Raw genomic sequence first — 21,783 nt, 5'->3', positions numbered from 1 at the left:
CTTACTACAGTGGTGTTAATTTGTGTTGTTGTTGTTTTTAATAAAATGCCTTGAGAATTCTGTTTTAAAGTGAGCCTGTAACTAAACATCATTCTGCCTTGGTCATCTGATTCAGAACTAATGTGGCTACCGTTCATGCACTAGATGCTATGTGGAAACCAAAAGAAAACAGCAGAGTGCCATCTAGAGGGCCTAACCATAATTTCCCAGCTTTGGAATCAGGCCCAGGCGTTCTCCCTACATGGGGGTCTTTAGTTTTAGTAACTTTCTAAATCAAGAACACTTTTTTCCTCTCAAGTGATTGCAGACCATAAAGATGTGTGGCAGCGATATTTATCATCTCCATAGAGACCACAGTTGTGGCGTCTAGCCTTGCTGCTCTGGAGACATAATTTTAATAAAAGCTTAATGTTGTAGATGGCGTTTGTTTTATAGGGATATAGGAACCACAGCCTTTGAGATCCACACTGCATTTGAATATACTTTTGATCATAAAGCAAGAACAAATTGATGATTCCCGTAATATCAGTTTGATATAGGGATATATTGCTTTGTTGTATTTTCGTTTAAAGTTAGAATAAATTAAAAATTAAGAGTAATTTGTCTTAATCACTCTTTGTATTCCTTTCACGATGGTGATATAGAATGGTGTTTGCCAAATGGTGCAGAAAGTGTGGGGTTTCAGAGTTGAACTTACTCTGGAAAAACATACCAAATGATTTGTATCCACGTGAAAATGTGCAAGAGCGTAGCTCTCAAGTCCTAGCTCGGCCCTTTAGGTTGCAGTGGTTGGTTACGTTAATTGTTTCTTCTTTTATAAACGGGGCTGAAAACAGTATCTAACATAGGGTTGTTGTGAAGATTAAATGAAATAGAGTTGGTAAGCACAGTGCCTTGTATATGAAAAGTCTTTTAACTTATTAAATTCTCTTTAATTTATTATTGTTATTATCACTAGCCAGTTTTATTTTCAGGACAGCTGGAGTAAAACAGAAACAGACAATTTTGTATCTTATAGAGAATTTTATAGTTTTAAAAAGCATTTCCACAAATACAATCTTGTTTGACTAGAGTTTCAATAAATATTTATTTATTCACGTATTCAGCAGCTGTTTGTTCAGCTCCTATTAGGTGTAATAATCATCTTTGGCATTGCAGGTTTGGTGCTGGAAACAGCAATAAGAAAGACGTGGACCTTACCTGGGCGCGGGGGAGGGGCGGGGGAGTTAGACGATAAGCAGTAAACAAGGTGATTTCACAAAGAAGTCATTAGTGTGAAGAAAATCAGTGTGATGTAATAGAGAGCGACTGGAAGCCTACTTGAGGAGGATGAGGCGGCCAGGGAAGATCTTTCTCAGAAAGTGACATTTAAGCCCTTTCCCAAATGACAAGGAACCAGCCAAGTGAGGGTTCGGGAGCGGCCGCCCCAACTGAGGAAAACAGCGCGTGTAAATGCTGTTGGGGGGGGTGAGTGAAGCACGCACACGGTCTAGAAAGAAGGCCCGTGTGCTGGAGCTCAGGGAGGTCAAAGGACTTTGGACTTTGTTCTGCGGGTTCTGGGTGAGATAGGGTGTGGATCAGAGCACCAACCAAAGAGTCAGACTGTCTGGTTTGAAATCTGACCTATTATGTGGCCTTCGACAAGCTTCTTGACTTCCCTGCACGTAATTTTTACCATCTCCGAAATGAGAATGATAGTTCCATCCTCCTAGGATTGCTGTGAGGATTGAATGAGATAAAAATAATTGTGTAAAGTGCTCAGAAGAGTATCTTAATACTGCTGTTTCTATCATCATCATCACCACCTTCATCCTCAAAACCCCCAATTTACAGATGAGAAAACTTAGAAATAAGAGGGTGGTTTTGAAATCAGAATATAGGCGTCTTGATTTCGAAACCGTCATTCTTTTTGCAATATATTCTGTAGCATGAGCTCCCCGAGAGAGATGTCTCTTGATCTGAATCTCTTTAGCTCAGAGCCCAGTTGTACGCACCCGCAGAGAAGATGATCAGTAAGGCCAGCAGAGACCCAGTGTGTGGTAGGGAGGCATTTCTGTGCCTGTGCCTTTCTCCCCACACCTGGAACCATCAGAACATCTAATTCCTTCAGTTTTGATGAGCGCTTTGGACCCTAAGCTGAAAGCCTTACTATGCACATAGGATTGAATAGAGGAGGGAGGAACTATTTTGAGGACCTTGTAAGATAACTGAATCTCTTCAGAAGGACATTCAAAACTCTTCATTAATTGCCTTAAATGAGGTCGTACATAATATAAATAAATGAAATCCAGGGATTATCCCCAGATTTTTTTCTGATCTGACTTTTAGTGAAGGTATTAAGTAACCAGACTACCAGACTTGAATTTCTCTCTCCTCCACCTCTTTCTGCCTTTGCCCAGTCTCTCCTGGAGTAAGCAAGGACATAGGTAAGGATCACAAAGCAAGAGAAACAAATTAGAAGTCAGGAGCTTGAAAAGCCGCCTGCTCACCTTGCCTCTAGTTCCTCAGCCCCAGCGGTGCTTCCCTCACCGACCTTGACGCAGGCTCTGTGTCTGTTGCAGAATGTGAGCACTTGATCCGCCACATGCTGGTGTTAGACCCCAACAAGCGCCTCTCCATGGAGCAGATCTGCAAGCACAAGTGGATGAAGCTAGGGGACGCTGATCCCAGCTTTGACAGGGTGAGCTGGGCACCACTCGCCCCAGGGAACTCCTCTTAGGGCTACTGCAGTCTCTTCTGCATGAGACTGTAATCAGGCCAGGACCTGAAAAGGCGGGCCTGGGTACAGACTTGTTTGTAATCCTAAAGTAAGTGAAGCCAGCAAGAAGGAATCTTAAACCAGCTGAATTGTTGGAGAACAGTGATACCAGTTCCCTGCTGCTTGTCCCCAAATCAGAGTCCCTTCCCGGCTCTTGGGGCAGTACAGCCTCCTCCCACGGGGTTGTTTCCCTTCTCTTAGTGTGCTCAGTCCAGTGGCTCCCGTAGCATTCCTTTATTTGAACCACTATAGCCATCCCGGGTACCCCAAGGAGCTCAGGAAGATAGTGGCCTTAACGATCTTATCTGCTCCTAGTTGAGTACCCAGGGCTTTCTTGCTTAGGCTTTGTCTGAGGCCAAGAATCTCCCAAGCCAGGCAGCATGGAACAGCTTGTTCATTATATATGATGTGCCATCTCGACATGGTTGATTGGGAGTTAGATAGCTTGCCTTTTTCTGTTACAGTTAATAGCTGAATGCCAGCAGCTGAAGGAAGAAAGACAGATGGACCCCCTAAATGAGGATGTCCTCTTAGCCATGGAGGACATGGGACTGGACAAAGAGCGGACACTACAGGTATCTGTAAATGAGTGGAGAACAAGGTGGGGTGTCGCTCTGCTCCCTCTGTCCTGCCTTTTCCATTATTCCTTCTTCCTGGGAACTTGGATCTTTTTGTTTCCCTCCCGTTCTTCTTCCTCTGCCCCTGTCTGGGCCTTGGAAAGAAGGCGCTTTGGTCTTCTAATGTTACTATTAAAAGGGTTTTGGTCATTGACATGCCACATCACCCAGGTGTTTTGCTCTTTCCCCTTTTCTCTTGGTAGTCATTAAGATCAGATGCCTATGATCACTATAGTGCAATCTACAGCCTGCTGTGTGATCGGCATAAGAGACACAAAACTCTGCGTGTCGGACTACCTCCTAGCATGCCCCGAGCCGTGGCATTTCAAGCACCAGTCAACATCCAGGTGGGCAATAACTCCAGTGACCAGATTCAGGACAAGTAACATGGAGGGGGGTTGGTTAGCCATCGCTCACTAACTCTAGGTCACGAGAGTTCCTATTCTTCCGTACCTCTGTCCCTTCCCGGCTGTCATCTCTTGCTTTGTCAGAGGTCAAGCAAAGAACTGAACCTTTCTTTGACAGAGAGGATGGAAGAGTAGCCCAGTACTTGGGAGGGACAACAATAGTTGAATTTTTTTTTTTTAAAGAAACAGCAAATCATTGAGAGAGACTGTCCTCTCTAAAGAATGCTTCCTGGTAGCTTCTAAGGGCAGATGAACCAGAGACTCAGAGGTAGAAACATAGAGTTTAGCACTCAAGAATGCTTTGCAAGCCTATCATTATTTCCCTCTGGTACTGAAGGAACGTGTGTCTGTGTGCGTACTGCTTTCCAGGCGGAGCAGGCTGGTACCACTATGAACATCAGCGTTCCCCAGGTGCAGCTCATCAACCCAGAGAATCAAATTGTGGAGGCAAGTAGCATCCTCTGATAGCTGTCAGCTGAAACTGCTTTCTTGCCCATAGCCTTGCTGCCTTTCCTTACTTCTTATTTCTAATTTGATTGTGTTTCTCTCCTCCTCAGCCGGATGGGACGGTGAACTTGGACAGTGATGAGGGTGAAGAGCCTTCCCCTGAAGCGCTGGTCCGCTATTTGTCGATGAGGAGGCACACAGTGGGCGTGGCCGACCCACGGTGAGTATCTGCCCGATTAACACCCGGGCAGAGAATTCCCACTGACTTTGAGTTCCTACCATGGCACATTTTCCCTACTTCACTGTATCTCCCAGATGAGATCTAATCCAGTGGCCAAGACATGTTTTTAACTCAGTTCAGGGTCCCTGGTAGATGAGGCTGGATTTGACTAAAAATCACAGAGCTGTCCCTCATGGATGGTGGGCTGAAAGCCACCATCGTGGCAGGTAATCACAGTACTTTGGTGAAGAGCATAGCATGTCTTTTCCCACAAAGATTAAGGTCTTCTGATCTAAGCCACGTAAAGGTACTCCTGAAAATTCATCCGAGTTTGACAGCCTTTAGAGATGTTGTTTGCCATATATCCTAATGCAAGACTCATCTAAGAAGTGAGGACAAATAGTATGATATAATTTGTATATGTTAAAAATTAAGTAGACAAAAATCCAAAAACACGCCAAATAAGTACCAGTTTCCCCAAGTGTTTCCCCATAACAGTCCTTCAGTGTGTCCCCTGCTGCCCTCACGCTGGGGAAGTGGACTGAAGACCAGCTCTCCCAGTTTTGTTCTGCACTTGGAGATTCTCACGACTGAAATAGCCACCCCTCTTCTCTGGCTATTTCTTGTACAGAGGAGGGAAGAAAAGGGTGTGGCCAGGGCTCTCTTGAGAGCTCAGCTAGGGGCAAAGCTAGGGTTCTTTTTTCTCTGAGTTCTCAATTTCCAGAAAAGCCTCCCCTGCCTGCTGGTTTGCTTGCTTCACGTTTCTCATTCTCAGCCTACGATCAAACAGGCAATAGGGGAACATTCTGGCTCCAGAGACTGCTTCAGCTGCAAAGGGGTGGAGTCCCGTGTCGCGCTGTTAGTGGAAAGAGCTCTTATTTTAAAGTGTGCGGTAAACCCCATCATTGGAGCTCGACAGATCCACGCTTATCTGCCCATCAGCACTGACGGCACCGATTGCATTCTTTCCCTGGTGAATCAGTTGCTACTTCGGGCAGCCATTGTTTTAGTGGATGGCCTGTGTCCTCCTCCAGAAACTTGCCATTCACCTCCAGGCCTTGGAAACCTGAACTGGACTGGGGCCAGCATTTCCTCTTGGCTCAGAGCTGTTGGTTTTATATGAGTGGTCCGTGAAGAATGGCGATTCCCAGGCCCAGATAGTAAAATGGCAGAGCGCCAGGTTCCACACGCTAGGCTCTACACACCTCCACTCGCTCTGGGATCATAGAGGGAAATACAGATTTAGGAGGAAAGTAGATATAAATAGAATATATATCTATTCTATATATCTATTCTACTTAATAGATATAAGTAGAAATAAAACAAAATAAATTGTGCTGAACTTAGCAGTTTCATCACTTTGGGGATATAGGTTGTGAGTGAGAATTGTAACTGAACTTCTGTGTCATCCTGTTTCCTATCAGCACGGAGGTTATGGAAGATCTGCAGAAGCTGCTGCCTGGCTTTCCTGGAGTCAACCCGCAGGCTCCATTCCTGCAGGTGGCCCCTAACATGAACTTCATGCACAACCTCTTGCCCATGCAAAATCTGCAGCCAGCTGGGCAGCTGGAATACAAGGTACCCGGAAACGGGAGAGGGCTGGCCCCTAAAGATGCACATCTGAGCTTCCTTTGAGAGACTTTGAGGGACTGTCCCCAGGATTTAAGGGTGTCCTTATAGGGAAGGATGATTTCTCTTGCAAAGCAGCTCGGGTGAGAGGGGAGATTTCTCTAGTCTACGTCATCATCGTAGAATCCCTTAGTTTCAGTAGATTAGAGTGCCGCTGTTTTCTCTCCTCCTTTCCCCCCACCTCACCAATCTGCCCCTTCCCATTCTACTCCTGACAGGAGCAGTCCCTGTTACAGCCGCCCACCCTGCAGCTGCTGAACGGAATGGGCCCCCTTGGCCGGAGGGCATCAGATGGAGGCGCCAACATCCAACTGCATGCCCAGCAGCTGCTGAAGCGGCCACGGGGACCCTCCCCTCTTGTCACCATGACACCAGTGAGTTGCAGCACGAAGCCCAACTTGCTTTCTCAGAGGCCTTTGATACAGAGGTTGTAGAACCTAGAGTCTCCAACCTAAATGTCTGAATTTCTTCTTTCCCTCAGTGTATGATGCTCAGTGTCATTCCCATTTTCTTCAGGCTGGTAGAATTTTCCAGAGTTAATTTTTGGTTAACTTCTTCACTTAACCAAATAATTTCCACACTGCAGCCTGCTTCTGGAGGCCTCATCCTCAGGGGGCTACTTATAGATACTTGCATAAAGGGCAGCTGCAGCCCTGCGCTTCGAGGGCGGGTGGGCAGGGGGGAGCATTAGCCTCAGACCTGGCCTTCCTGCAGGTAACGTTTCCCTGCCAGAGGGCAGCGGAAGCTAACAGTTTTCTCTGGACTTAATTGCTTTTTAGACTGGTTTCCAAAACTACATTCTCGCCAACCCTTCCTCCTTTGATTAACACTACCTCACACTTTCGGTACATTTGGCTTTCACAAGCTCAAACCTGACAGCTGGTATCTTTCAATCCCAATTTTTTTATATGTGATGGTCACATTCAAAGATTCTCTTCTTCCGCTGGGTTCTGTTTATTTCTGATTATTTTTCTGTCATAGGTAAATTCATTCATTCATTCCTTCATTCATTTATTCATTCATTTAGTCTCATGCTGCCTTAAGATTGGGTGCTAATTATATCCATAGCCCTTACTGGGTGCTTTAGGGCAGTGCTTCTTAATGTATCTCTAGTTGAGGACCTTTTTTCCCCTTCAATCCATCCATCAGGGATAAATACCTTTGTAAAATAAAATGAAAGTGAACTATTAGAGAAGTAAAACTTTTTAAATATATGAACTGCAAGGCTAAATTTTATTTGATTCAACAGAAAAAAATTACTCCGTTAAGTTGCTGTAAAGGTTTGTAAATCTCACTCTCTATTTCTTTACCCACCGTATTTTGGATTGGTAACGAAACAGTCTGTGGACTGGCACGGGTCCACGGGCCACACTTTCAGTAACACTGCTGTCGGGAAAAGGAAAGAATTTATATTCACGGTTCCTGGCCTCACTGAGCTTATAATATGGGACAGTAAGATCCACATATGTGAAGTATTGGAATAACAGTAAAGGGCCATATGTGATTAAGTACCAGAGTGAAGACCATGGACTTGTAGGTGGCAGAGGCACTCAGAGAAGGGCAAGTTCAATGTAGGTTATGAAGGATCAGGGACAGCTTTATGGGAGGTGCGGTGACTTACTCTGTCCGTTGTAACTGTTTTTGCCAAGGTCGCTAACAAGCTTTTGTTGGTAAGTCCACTGGACATTTTTAATCTTCATCTTTTTGGACCTCCCAACTGTATTAGTCACTGCTGACCATTTTTCTCCTTGAAATATTGTCTTCTTTTACCCCATTCTCCTTGTTTTTTGTTTTGCACCTACCTCCTTTTCAGGTTCCCTTTCTTCTTTTTCCTTGAAGTAGGTGAAACCCAGAGTTTTATCTGAGGCCCCGTTTCCATCTCATTTTACATGCTCTCTCTGAGTGATCTTGTCCACTTCTCTAATTTCAGTTACTCAGTGATTCTCCAGCCCAGAATGCTCTTCTGAGTTCTATACTTCTGTATACATGACTACCGACTGCACGAATTTAGTTGGTTATTCAACAAGTACTTACCATTTTAATTCAGCGTGTCCTCAAATGAACTTATCCTGACTGTGTGAAACCTGTTTCTCCTGCTGGGTAACAGTGAATGGCACCGCCACTCTCCTGGTTAGACAAGCTAGGAATGTGGGTATTATCTTTACTTCTTCCCTCTCCCTTATTCCCCATGTCAAATCAGTTACCCGGGGCCTGTGAAGTAAGTATCTTACTTCTTTGCATCCCCACTGCCCTTCCTCTAACTCAAGCCACTGTCCTCCTTTGCTTGGATTAGCACAGTGGCCTCCTAACCGGCTTCCTTGTTCCGGCTTGTCTTCTAATCCTCATCACCAGCCACTTCCATGCTGCAGCTAAAGCAAGCCAGCTTTCTAAAATATAAATCTTGTAACATCATGTCCCTGCTTAAAATCTTTAGTGATTCACCACTGCCTTTTCTCAAAATAAACTTCTTAATGTGGTATTCAAGGCCATTTATAACTGGCCACAGTGTTCCTCTCCTGCCTCGTCTGTAGCCACTTCCTGCCTAACCCTGTTCACTCCAGCCTTGTAGAACTGTAGTAAGGGATCCGGAAACCCTAGGAGCATACAGACAATGGAACTATTCCAAAAGTTTGTTTTGTTTTATAATTATTGTCCGTTAAAAAAATGCTCTTTTGTAATAACTGAGGTATGATTTTTGCTCTGGTGCTTGAGGCATGGTGATTATGTGAGCCACAGGCTGTGAGTAGCTATCCAGGATATACAGCATTCCAGTCCACAGGCAGACGGGAAGAGTCACAGTAATGCATGCATTGTGGCGGTCCTCATTTCACTTACATGTTTTGGTGCGTAACGGCGATTTTAAAGCATTGAATTGTAATTACACAACTTTACGTTATGTACTAAAGTGTGCTTTTAAAAAACCGGTATGCTTTTCTGGAGTAAAGGATATCTAAAGTCTGGAAATAACATTAATATGAAACAACAGGTCAGTTCCTGGACATTCCAGGTAAACAAGCTTCTCCTACATTTTCAGGTCCTCAGACACCCACAGGCCTTCTCTTTTCTCTTGGCCTGGAAACCTCAGACGCTTGCGACCCCTTCCCCTCTTTGCTGGGCTAACTCCTGCTCATCCTTCAGGTCTCAGGTTTGGGGCCGTGTCCTCCAGAATGCCTTCCTCAATTCCCAAGCGCCCATGACTGGGTCCTGCTGTTTTGTACTTGTCCGTTTGCCTATCTCTGTCCTCCACTAGACTGTAAAACAAGGGCAAGAACTTTATTAATTCACATTTTGTCCTGGAACATAGTGGGCATTCAGCTATTTGTTGGATGAATAAATGAACGAAGGAAGATGAATCAGAGGAAGAAATTCAAATTAAAATCAACCGAGCGAGGTAAAAATGGAACAATGGAAAGGTATATGAAAGTTCTGTGTAACCCAGGGATCCTAGAAAAGCTTTGCAGATTAAAAAAAAAGTGACAGAGAGGCCTGCCCCAAGCCCAGTGTCTAGAGTAAGAGCTCCTGCAGAAGAAGCGCCACCTTGAGCTTTTCCTTCCTGTCTCTCTTCAGGCAGTGCCAGCAGTTACCCCTGTGGACGAGGAGAGCTCGGATGGGGAGCCAGATCAGGAAGCTGTGCAGAGGTAATGTGGCATCTGGCAGTGCTTGCAGAACGTCCTTGGGCAGGCTCCCCCTGCAACCAGCGAAAGGTCACCTCTGCCCAAGGAGGTGGTACAGTGCAGCTTCAACCTTTGTGTGGTCTCTTTGCTCAAGCCAGATGGCATGTTCCTCCCCACATGGAAGTAACAGAAGACTACCCAGAAAATTTCATTTCTGTAAGCACCATTGGAAGTCCCCTAAGTGACAGCAATAACCATAAGAACTTTTTCTCTCCTCCCTCCTTCCTTCCTTGCCCCCTGCCTTCATATTGCAACTCTGATAGTATTCACAAGGCCCAAAGCCTGCTCCTACCTGCCAAGAACTGTTACTGAAAAGGAATTGGAGATTTGGGATGACAGTGATCCTAGCTAGTCTGGCCATGGACCGCTGGCATGGACTCTTCCTTTCCAAGAGAATGAATACCTCTTGTACTGTTTGCTGTGTGTTTCTTCCATCCCCTTGTATCAACAAAGAGATGTTGAAAAAAGAATATGGGATTCGGGCCAGGGACAGATGCAAATATCCATTGTTTGCAGAGATGCCTAATTCACAGAAAACGGCAGTGACCATCAGGCATGCTGTACTGTTCATTTGGCCTCAGTTCCATTAGCCATGGTCCTCAGCTCCGTGCACGCCCCCTTGTGAGAGCTGACTTTCTTATTTTCCGGGGAGGGGGGTTTGACCAGAATCCAGCATGTATTTTCCCAGAAATACAGGTGTTCTTCAAGATTATATGTTTTTTTCCCTTGAGGGAAGTTGAAATAAAATGGTTTTCATGGGCTCTTGGGGAAACTTCGGGTGTTTTTATCAAATGGATATTAAACCACTAATGGCTTACCCTCTGGCAAGTCTGCATACCGCTAATTACTCTCTAGTCTGTTAACTGTTTTTAGCTGGAATGGGCAAAGTAGTTAAGAATGAAACAAGACCACTTTATAAGACCCGGACGGTTGCTGGCCAGTATTCTTTCCCTACCCCCAGTAGCTTTGTGTGAGAGCTGCTGTTCAAAAAGAGTCTGGTCCCATGTAGGAAGAACAGTGAAGAACAGGGGTGTTGGCTGGTGGGCCAGCTCCTTCTACAGCGTAGCCGATAGAGGAATCGTGTTGACTTTGTTTTTCTCTTGATGCTGTGGTTTCTATAGTTTGCCAGTCACAGGGTGTGTAAAGTTGTACGTGGGTGCTGCTGGTGTCATGAAGAGAAATTAGGAAACTTACTGCCTTCCTACTTTAATTAGACAGCAGTATTTCATTTCATCATCTTTGTCTTGCACTTTACTTCCTTCAGCTCCTTCTTTCTTCCTTAGACCAACATTTAAAGGGTAAAGTGCCCATCCGTTTTGAGGTAATGGAAGGAATAATGCTTCTTTTATTCATGCCCAATAAGAGCATCAGTGGTGGAGGGAGTCATCAGTCAGACCAAGGGGGACTGATACCTTATTGATGGTATTAGTGGTGGATCTGAAAGATCTTCAGAAGAAAAGTCATCAGCTTGTCCACTCTTCAGCTTTTGAAACTTCTGTTTTCTTGCCTTGCCTTTTTTTCCCCTAAAAAACAATTCTAAACATTTCATGTGGTTTCATTTCTTCATCCTTTAGAGAATGTTGGTTCCCTGGGGACAACATCAGTTTTTCTTCTCTGATGATGGAGTTACAGTCATGGGGCATGAGGGAAGGGGTGGTGTTGGAACTCGCTTAGCCCCACATGGAAAGATCTGTTTTCTGTGACTTGCAGCGAGGTCAGTCTCCAACGCTCGGGGCCAGTGGCATCAAGAGACACATGCGAAGCCCTTCTGAATCTCTCTCTTGGCTCATCTCTAGGAACAATCCTTAGGGCTCATTTCCTCCGACTTGTAGTTTAGAAATTTGGAGAGAAAAGAGGAATGAAACTAACAAGTAGAAAATAAATTCTTTTCCTGAATGGAATGAAGTAAGGGAAATTGATCCCACTTTGTGAGCTACATCTGTTTTCTCTCTTCTCTTAATTGCTACTCTTAGGTCCAAAATTCAGCCACTTCAGTGGTAAGCCAACTTTTGTTGGCCTTTTGGAACATGTTTCGCTTTCATCCAGTCAGGGATCTGTTGGCCATCGAGCCCTTTTTGAGCTCTGGCACTGTTTCACTCTGAGTGCTTTGGATTAACTTCTAATGCTTCTTGCTGAGGAATATTCCTGTCTGTCTTTTTTACTATGAAATGTGCTCCTGCTTGTTGCAGGTACTTGGCAAATAGGTCCAAAAGACATACACTGGCCATGACCAACCCTACAGCTGAGATCCCACCGGACCTACAGCGGCAGCTAGGACAGCAGCCTTTCCGTTCCCGGGTCTGGCCCCCTCACCTGGTACCTGATCAGCATCGGTGAGTAGCCACGTGAGCCGTGGGAGCTCCTTGAGGCTCATTGGACAGGCACCCTTCTGGCTAGTCCTACAGACATGGCGACTAGCATCGTGGCTTCAAATAGCATCCTGAACTTACATCTTCTCAACTCCTTAACTAAGCAGTGCCCAGGGCAACATGAGATGCTTCTTTCCCATTACCTCGTAGGCATGTTTAGTGCCTGCAGGTGATTCTCGTGATTCTACATGTTGACTTATAGATGAAACTGAACTTGAAACCTGAAAGTGGGTGAAGCTCTTAGAAGGCCAACTGGAAATAGAAGGATTTGTAGCCACATCAGTAGGCTTGACCTTTATAACCCATCGCCATCGAAAGAGTGAGCACTTCTTATCACGTGACCGCTGAACAAGGAGCTTAGGTATGGGGGAGACGCATTCCTTTGTGAGTGGCAGAGCAGAGATACTGCATCCTCTTGAGTGTTGTGCTTGAAAAGTCATCCTTGCAATATTCTGACGGCCAGATCTTTCAGTAGGTCTCTGATACATTTATAATTCATTGTCTTAAAGAAATAGAAACAAGTGTAACCTTTCTTGCCAAGAAAACTTCACAAAATTGAGTTCAAGTAAGCCTTGGAACAGAGGGGAATGACACTTTGCTGGCTTAAGAAGATGATTATCTTCTGGGAACACCTCGATGACTGAAAATCTTAACCTTTAGTCCATCCTGAAGCTGTCCCCAAGCTCAAAGGCCACACTTTGAAAGCCACCACCAGTTGCTAGAGCTTATTTTCTTTCAATCTTTTTGGGAGGACAGCGAAAAGCAGTCTTACTTGGGAAGGTTGGAAAGCAGATTCCAAGGAGATTAAGTCTATAAATGTGTTGTTACTCAGTCTTGCAACAGGCTCACACTGGCAGTCTTGACGCAGTGCTTTCATTGTGTCTAGTTACCCACTGGGCATCAGAGGTAATCAGCAGAGACAGGTGACCTCTGAGCAGACTGAGACTTCATTAGTGCCACGTTGGAACTTAGAAAGGAGGAAGATAAGCTTTTATAAATGACCATGAATAATGCAGTGAACATGGTTTATTAGTAGAAATGACATTTCTCAAATAAAACTCTGATGGCACGGGAAGACAGTATTTTTCTAAGGAAAATCTCTCGGGGCCTACACTGTTACCATACTACATCGAGAGTACTTTGAGTGATTATTAGCTGCATTTTCCACTCCAAACATTTTCTGTGATTTCTCAATAACTGAGTTCTACACTGTTACCTAATAGACCCTTTATTACTTTGTTTCTCCCTGTTTCTATCTTCCCCTCCTTTATAGCCCCACACTTAATTTTTCATCCTATGTCAGGGTCTGTTGTTTAGTTTCAGGCCTTTGGGTTTAATCGTTGTTTGATTCAGGTGCTCCTCAGGATGTGTTCTTATGGGGGAAGCATGAAGCTCAGCGCATCTCCCTAGTCTGCCTTTATCAGACCTGATATCCTGTTTACAACTGTTACTAAAGAAAGACCACATTGGCCCACGGCTCCATTTGTGTGGTCTCCACCCTGCCTAGTCATTGTCAAGGCCTTGCCTGCTGGAAATCTGTCTGCTGCCTGTTTTTGTGTGAACACTCCTGGTAGAGGGTTTCCTATGGTCAAGCCAGTTCGAATTGGAATGAATGTTTTATGAGTGACAGATTGTGTACGGTGGGGCATTTGTGCAACCTCAGCGTGTCTCAATGGGGTTGTAAAAACATGGCAACACAAGAGGCTGAAGTAAGTCTTCAGGGGAAAAGAGAAACTTTCCCAGGCTATAAAACACTGAAAATGGGTAGCCTGAATAGATTACTGAATTCCTTTCATTTGCTGGAGGAAATGACTCAAGAACAGCACATATTATCTATTCTTCTGGGGTATCATAGATGAAGTCCAACATGGAGACAGAAGATGGGTCTGACTGACCTTCTCAATGTGGGAAGTGTGTAAGTTAAAATTTAAAAAAAAAATTTAAGTGTAATTAACAACAACAACAAAAAACAACTGACACAGATGGATTTTATCTAGGTGGGGTGCCAAGTCCCTGTTTGAAGAGTGTAGTGGGAATATCAGCCTAACATGAGGCTGTCCTGAGTTTGAACATGATTGTTAATAAAAATAAAACACAGTTGATACTATCAGTGCTTCCAAAATGAGCAGCTGCATCAGAACTGTTCCACTGAATCTGCTGTGCTGGGCTGCCGGGGGTGTCAGTCTGTTCCCAACCTGATCTTCTGGAAAAGCCATGAAATACCCGGACCTGGGAGTATTGCTCTGAGGGGAGAGAATGTGTTTTGTGCAGACAGGCCATATTAACTCCTTGAAGAACATGACTTTCTGAATGAATCAGAAATGTGTCCATTATCAGAATATATTGCAAGTGTAAGAATCAAATTTCAGGAGACAATAGTATTTGCTTGCTTTGACTCCAAACACCTGAAGTAGAAGCAGAAATAAGAAGTATTGAGGAAATACTCCTGAGATCGGCTCTCACGATCACTGTTTCTGGAGTGCGTCTGCCAAAACCATTTGTCTTTTGTGTTGCTGAACCAGATACATGTTCGTGTTCGTTTCATCAGCTCCCTCCTGTTCAGCTTCAGGTAGAGTCTGAAACAGGAGCCATCGTTAGAGAAGAGAGGGTGAAGGGCTTTCACCTGCTGCCAGAACCCTCTTGACCCCTCTGCACAGTCACCAGATCCTCCTAGTCCCTCCCTGTCTGCCGCGTTTGAACTCGCTTGTTAACCCTCTTCCTTAGCCTTGGTTCTGCTTCAGTCCAGAAGGAGTGACTGGCAAGGTGGTCCATCATTTCACCCATGGCTCAGTGTGATGTCACCTCTGCCCTCGACATGAAATCCTGATCCTTTCCATCAGCTGCTGGAATGCTGCCTTGGCAGCCTTTTATCTGCTTACCTCAACCCATAAACATCTCTTTCTGATTAGGTAACAAGTACAGGTGGTAGCTTCTAACTCTGATGCTGTCTTAGGCATTCCTTATCGATAGCTTGTTCTTTCTTTCCGTAAGACACTGGCTGCGTTCTGATTGAGCAGTGGGTCATTTTGAAGGTTATCCACATGATTGCTCTTTCATCAGCAGGTTGGGAGGGTGCCACTGCTCTGAGAAGTTAACTTTCACGGCAGGTAACCTTATTTGCGTTGACCAGGTACGTGCAGGATCTTGAGGCCCACATTCCTTAAGAATGGTCTGTCTCCGTCTGGGGATCACAAGTCCCCATTTTCCCCACTTAAACCTGCACCCTCCGTTTTCTAGCACAAAACCTGTGAATTCCAGGCCAGACCTTTGACCCCACAGTTGACTGTAGTTTCCCTCTGGTCCGTCATACGGAGAATGCTGCTCAGGGAAAACTTCGGGTCAGATGGGTAGGTTTGTTCTAGGTTTCTAAAGGCACTAGATAGAGACATGATTATAAAAGCAAGAGTTCCTATACAGCTGGGCCTGAGGGATACTGTGAAGCTGTTCTCTCTGACCCAGTGTATTTGTAAGAACCGGATGTATTTGATCCCAGGACCTTACCGGGCTTGGATGTTAAGCCAACTCAAGGTAAGTGGAAATGGACGATGGTCACTTGGATGCCTCTGAAGGGAAGCAGGCTAGGGAAACGACTGGCCTCTGGAGATGACGTGGAGATGGCGTAATGTGCAGGGCTGCACGTGCAGCCAGCAAGCTTTGTGTTCATCTGGAGCAGTGTCCCTAGGTGATTTGGTCAAAACCCCTGAGTCCTAGCCCCTAACCTTCTCTTCCCATGTATTCAGCTCTACCTACAAGGACTCCAACACCCTGCACCTCCCTACGGAGCGTTTCTCCCCTGTGCGCCGGTTCTCTGATGGGGCTGCCAGCATCCAGGCCTTCAAAGCTCACCTGGAAAAAATGGGCAACAACAGCAGCATCAAACAGTTGCAGCAGGTAATGGAAGAGATGGCAGGCATCTCTGGAGAAGCGTGGGTAACAGAGACCGCTATTGCAGGAGGACCCGGGTGTTAAACTTTCTACCCACTTCATGTCAGCAGCACTGAAGTTTTAGAGGTTCCAAAGCAAATAGCTTCCTGACACTCTCCTTACTTCTTGTTATGTCCAGCTTTCCCCAGGAAGGGACTAAATTTTCCCCTTGTCTCTGTAGTTCATTAGAGAGGAATTTCTGGGCTTGTGTTTCAGTGGGAGGCCCCAGGGAACGTCCTTCGAAGCAACCCTGGCATTCCTCTCATGATTTATGGGCACTGGGTCTTGTTGGAGCCTGCTCTGCATTCTTACCACCTGGCATCCTCTCCAGCTGGTATGGAATGGCGCTCCCAGAGGAAGGAAGTGCACCTCCAGGCTTTATAAAGGGCCGGCTTCCTTTCTGCCTTCCTGACGACCAAGCTTCGAGTGGCATGTGCTTTGTACACAGATTTCACACTGGAACCTTTGCTTGTACGCAGGCCATCTTGGTGTTTTCCTTTTGTTCAGCCAGGACAGAGCATGAATGTATTTCGTACACAAATGCCTACGTAAATGGGTTAGTTGCTCCTCAAGGACACTGTTCTTCTATGTGGCTCCTTCTGCCCGTGAGACCTGGGGGCAGATCTGCATCTGCTGACATCACCGCGCGGCGTGGGCCTGGCTGCATCCCATCTGTATTAACCGCTTTCCCTTCAGGAGTGCGAGCAGCTGCAGAAGATGTACGGGGGGCAGATTGATGAAAGAGCCCTGGAGAAGACCCAGCAGCAGCACATGCTGTACCAGCAGGAGCAGCACCATCAAATTCTCCAGCAACAGATTCAAGTAGGCCTCTTCCCTCTTTGCTTTTTCTCCAGCTTCTCTGGAGTTTGCTTTCGGGCTGATTTGCCTGTGAACTTTGGAGGAGATCCCGCAGGGCAAAGAGGAGCTGAGTTGTATGCATGGTTGCTATGTTTGAGTAAAGGTAATCAAACCTTTTGATGAACAACAATAGCATAAATCTTGGTCACAGAGAGTTTCTTCCCTTCCTGAGAACGGCTCTCATTAATCCTCAAGCTCACGAGTGTTCTTTCTCCTTTCCCGCATTTGTTGTAGGATTCTATCTGTCCTCCTCAGCCTTCTCCACCCCTTCAGGCTGCGTGTGAGAATCAGCCCGCCCTCCTCACCCACCAGCTCCAGAGGTAATGAAGCGTGGTGTTTCATGCCTAAGCTGTTGGCCTGACTCTCATGGGCGATACTGACTGACTCTAACATTCACCTTGGAAGAACCCACTTGAAAAGCAGGGAGGCCAGTGTCAATTTTCGTGGCCCCCTAAAACCCCGACTCCCTGTGCCGCTTCATTTTCTTAGCCCCGTGAACAAAGTAACCTGACGCCAGTAATAGAGGAGGCCAGACGGAGGCCCACAGTGACCTCTGGCCCCTTGGGAAGTCTGGGGAAATAAGATGTGGACGGCTCTAAGTAGACTGTGGTGGGCGGTCTGTGCATGTCTGTCTAGCCTGGAGTCTTATCAAAACCAAAGAAGTAGTTTCCGCCTGTGTGTCAAATGGCGGAAACTAACTGCAAGGCCACCCTGCCACTTCCGGAAGCGCGTTTGCTCATCTGGCTCTGTTGTTTTCAAGGTTAAGGATCCAGCCTGCAAGCCCTCCCCCCAGCCACGCCAGCAACCACCTCTTCAGACCGCCCAGTAACAGCCCTCCCCCCATGAGCAGCGCCATGGTCCAGCCTCACGGTGAGTGCAGAGGTTTATGCCGAACCGTGGTGTGCGCAGGGAGAAGTGAGGCCTAGCCTTGAGTGCCTCAAGCCCTCGATCGATTCGGGTGGCAGAGTGACGTAGTGTTCGAGGGAGGCTGCCTTAGTTTGACTTCTTCTACCAACTCCTGAGCTGTGAGACCTCAGGCGAGTTTGTTAACTTCCGGGCGCCTCAGCTTGCTCAAAGGTGAAATAGGGATGCTAATACTATTTACTGAATAAATATATATGTGAAATTCTTGAAATAGTCTCCAGAACAAAATAGGTCTCAGTAAAGGTTGACCGTTAATAATATTTTTCATAAAACCCCCTCCAACTCTACCCAATGAAAGGCGACTACCGGAACCTTCCCTCCTGTCATGCCTGGGTTTGGTGATCCACTGGGCACGTGGCTCCTCGCCTGTGGGCGTTTAGATGAAGGTGAAGATGAGTGTGCCCTAGTCTGTGGGCCTTCAGAGACCAGCACTCTGAGCATTTAGTATTCCAAAAACTGAGGATCTCTTAAGTAACGCCACCCAATGTAGATCCCCTGGAGAGTTCAAATTGCTCTCTAGGCCCTTCCTACCCAAAGTGGGGTCCCCGACGAACAACATCGGTGGGAAGAGTCGAATCTCAGATCTTATCACAGACCCGCTGAATCAGAATCTACATCTTAGCAAGATCCCCGGGCCATTTGCATGTGCATTAGAGTTTGAGAAGCACTGCCCTGGATCAGAGCTCCTCAAAGAATAATCTACAGACCAGCTTTCGGGCAACTTATTGGAACGACAAATTCCTGGAATTACAAATTACTGAATCGGCATTCCGCGGGTCGGGCCCAGGAGAGCCTGTGTTTTCTCGAGTCCTCTAGAGGAGCCTTCGGCATCCTGGAGTTGGAGAAGCACTGCTCTGGGTGGTATGCAGGTTAGGTGTCCTCACTGGCTCCCGTGACTTCCGGCCAGCTGGTAACCCCGGCATTTGGTCACTCTGAGGTTCCTTTCTCTCCAGGTGCTGCATCTCCCTCCCAGTTTCAAGGCTTCCCCTCCCGCAGTGCAGTCTTCCAGCAGCAGCCTGAGAACTGCTCCCCTCCTCCCAGCGTGGCACTGACCTGCTTGGGCATACAGCAGCCTCCCCAGTCACAGCAGGTGACCATCCAGGTCCAGGAGCCTGTTGACATGCTCAGCAGCATGCCCGGGACAGCTGCAGGCTCTGCTGGCCGGGGCGTCTCCATCAGCCCCAGCGCCAGTCAGGTGCAGATGCAGCACCGGACCAGCCTGATGGCCGCCTTCAGCTACGGGCACCGGCCCTTGTCCAAGCAGCTGAGTGCCGACAGTGCGGAGGCCCACAGGTAAGCCGGCCCAGGGTCACCTAGCCGTCTCTCCAGGTGACCTAGGTGGGAGGAAGCCCCTTAGCAGGGCGAGAGAGGAGGAAAGGAGAAGGGTTCTGACTGGGCTGTGCTCATTTCAGCCTTATTAAAATTGGGGTGGTGGGTTGGGATGGACTTGAAACCTATATATTGACCCAGGATCAAAATGCTAATGAGACAGAGGAAGACAAGGACAAAGCTACCTTACTATATGTCTGCAAAGAAGAAAGTGGCCAATTAGAGGAGTTGGTAAAAATGCCATTTCCCCTTGTCTGTTCTTTTAGAATTGTTTCTTTCTCTGTCACCCATATTCTAAGAGATGGGTACATCTTAATAGTTCAAGTGACGTTGCTACCTTCAACCAGAGGGGATGGGTGGGGATGACGCATACATCCCCATCTTCCCTGCCCCATCCACCGCAGTCCTCTGTACCAGCGGGGGCTCCCCACTGAGGAAGCGTGGTAGCTGTTCCCCTGGGGAGTCTAGCACACTTGTCACATGGATGCCTGGTACTCATTCCCTTTTGTGTCTGCAGCTTGAACGTGAATCGGTTCTCCCCTGCTAACTACGACCAGGCGCATTTACACCCCCATCTGTTTTCGGACCAGTCCCGGGGTTCCCCCAGCAGCTACAGCCCTTCAGCAGGAGTGGGGTTACCTCCCACCCAAGCCCTGAAAGTCCCTCCACTTGACCAGTTCCCCACCTTCCCTCCCAGCGCACATCAGCAGCCACCGCACTATACCGCGTCGGCGCTGCAGCAGGCCCTGCTGTCCCCGACGCCGCCGGACTACGCCCGACACCAGCAGGTCCCCCACATCCTCCAAGGACTGCTCTCCCCCCGGCATTCGCTCACCGGCCACTCGGACATTCGGCTGCCCCCAGCAGAGTTTGCACAGCTCATTAAAAGGCAGCAGCGGCAGCAGCAGCAGCAGCAGCAAGAGTACCAAGAACTGTTCAGGCATATGAACCAGGGGGATGCAGGGAGTCTGGCTCCCGGCCTCGGGGGACAGAGTATGACAGAGCGCCAGGCTTTACCGTATCAAAACGCTGACTCTTATCACCACCACCACACCAGCCCCCAGCATCTTCTGCAAATCAGGGCGCAAGAATGTATCTCGCAGGTTTCCTCACCCACCCCGACCCACGGTTACGCTCACCAGCCGGCGCTCGTGCACTCGGAGAGCATGGAGGAGGAGTGCTCGTGTGAGGGGGCCAAGGACGGCTTTCCGGACAGGAAGAACGTGAACACGTTGACCAAAGGTTGCCACGATGGCCCCCTGCTCTTGAGTACTGGCGGGCCCGGGGACCCTGAATCTTTACTAGGAACCGTGAGTCACGTACAGGAGTTGGGGATACATCCGTACCGACAGCCAGCTGCTGCGTTCAATAGAAATAAGGTGTCCAGCCGAGGTAAGAGCCCCGCAAAGTCCAGTCCTGGGCCAGTCTGCCCTCATTCAGTTAGCTCAGCAGTATTACCTTTCTTCAGCTGGTACTCTGGGTTCCTAAGAAAAATAGAATTCCTGAGAAGCCCTGCAGCACCGTTTAGGGGAGAAGCACGTAGGAAGTGCGTACTTGGTGGGGAAGGGGATCTGTTTTGAAACTTAAAAGAGAGTGAGAGACAATTAACATACAGATAGTACAGTCAGTAAGGTATATTACCTGTTTCCTATATTTGTACCGTGGTTCCTTAGAACCCAGAATTTCTCGGCTGTCATCAGAATAGCTGGCTTTAACCTCTGCGGTAGAATGAAAGCCAGCCGGTGCTAAGGAAACAGGATTTAGTGTAAGCAGTGTTGAACTAACAGTCAGGGCCCCTCAGTCCTGGACATGCCTGTGTTACGAATGCAGTGACCTTGTCACTTAAGCCTCAGGTTCTTATTTCCTCATCTGTGAAAAAGGGCGGGAGGAATAACGGTCCTTTGCAGAGTATTTGTGAAGATTAAAACGCACACGTATGTATTTATGTTTCTACATAATGTTTGCGTGTGTGACACAGAGAGAGGGAGAGGGAGAGAGAGGCACACTGGATCATCTGAATGTATGATGTAAATAATTTGAGGTATTATTATTACTCTGATCACTTTGTTAGTAAGCTAAACACAGAATATTACAGCATCATAAGGGACCCCATGCCATTTCATTTAGTATCACTGTATAATGAGCGAGTACATTCATTTTCATTTGGGAGGAGATTGGGATTACTGTCAGTAACTTATACTCAGAAGACATTGTTCCACTCGTGTCATGGCATTCACCCTACTCGAAATCTGGACTGACATCCCTCCCATCATCACAGATCTTGAAAACGAGTTTCTCCATGAAATATACAACCCCGAAGCTGGGCACTTCTCCCATCCTCCCCTTCTTGAAGCTGCCTGCCTCTCCTGCCCTGTCCTTTTAAAGTCAGCACACAAAACTCAACTCCTGGGGGCATTGGGTCCGCTGGCACAGAGCAGGATGGAAGACCTGGCTCTAAATCAGTTTACCTGCAGAGGACCTGGTGCCTTCACGTTGTGCTCATTAAGCACTGATAGGGGTGTGGTTCCATAAAACTCCAGTTAAATCCTGGGCTTTTGGGCAGATGGGTGCCATCCGGTTTGAGGTCTGCACCAGTCAGACGTATCGTGTCCACCTGCGGCTGCTGT

General features: G+C 47.0%; 1 protein-coding gene across 4 annotated transcripts in view; it reads left to right on the top strand.

Annotated features, from left to right (window-relative positions):
- Window positions 1-21,783, top strand: part of SIK3 (SIK family kinase 3) — a 246,185-nt gene that overhangs the window by 210,963 nt on the left and 13,439 nt on the right. The window contains exons 7-21 of one of the 4 annotated variants that reach the window (XM_079929786.1): window positions 2,562-2,680; window positions 3,223-3,333; window positions 3,579-3,722; window positions 4,152-4,229; window positions 4,340-4,449; window positions 5,874-6,027; window positions 6,297-6,452; window positions 9,646-9,716; window positions 11,942-12,085; window positions 15,862-16,012; window positions 16,742-16,867; window positions 17,138-17,223; window positions 17,664-17,773; window positions 18,781-19,120; window positions 19,854-20,548. In XM_079929786.1, coding sequence (XP_079785912.1) covers window positions 2,562-2,680; window positions 3,223-3,333; window positions 3,579-3,722; window positions 4,152-4,229; window positions 4,340-4,449; window positions 5,874-6,027; window positions 6,297-6,452; window positions 9,646-9,716; window positions 11,942-12,085; window positions 15,862-16,012; window positions 16,742-16,867; window positions 17,138-17,223; window positions 17,664-17,773; window positions 18,781-19,120; window positions 19,854-20,548 — 2,595 coding nt within the window. Of the gene's footprint in view, window positions 1-2,561; window positions 2,681-3,222; window positions 3,334-3,578; window positions 3,723-4,151; window positions 4,230-4,339; window positions 4,450-5,873; window positions 6,028-6,296; window positions 6,453-9,645; window positions 9,717-11,941; window positions 12,086-15,861; window positions 16,013-16,741; window positions 16,868-17,137; window positions 17,224-17,663; window positions 17,774-18,780; window positions 19,121-19,673; window positions 20,549-21,783 lie in introns of all 4 variants that reach the window. The other 3 variants (XM_079929784.1, XM_079929787.1, XM_079929785.1) reach the window with 3 other exon arrangements.

This window comes from Stenella coeruleoalba (genome assembly GCF_951394435.1).
Source record: "Stenella coeruleoalba genome assembly, chromosome: 8".
In the NCBI taxonomy this organism is placed as follows: Eukaryota; Metazoa; Chordata; class Mammalia; order Artiodactyla; family Delphinidae; genus Stenella; species Stenella coeruleoalba.
This window is presented reverse-complemented; position numbering and strand designations above follow the sequence as displayed.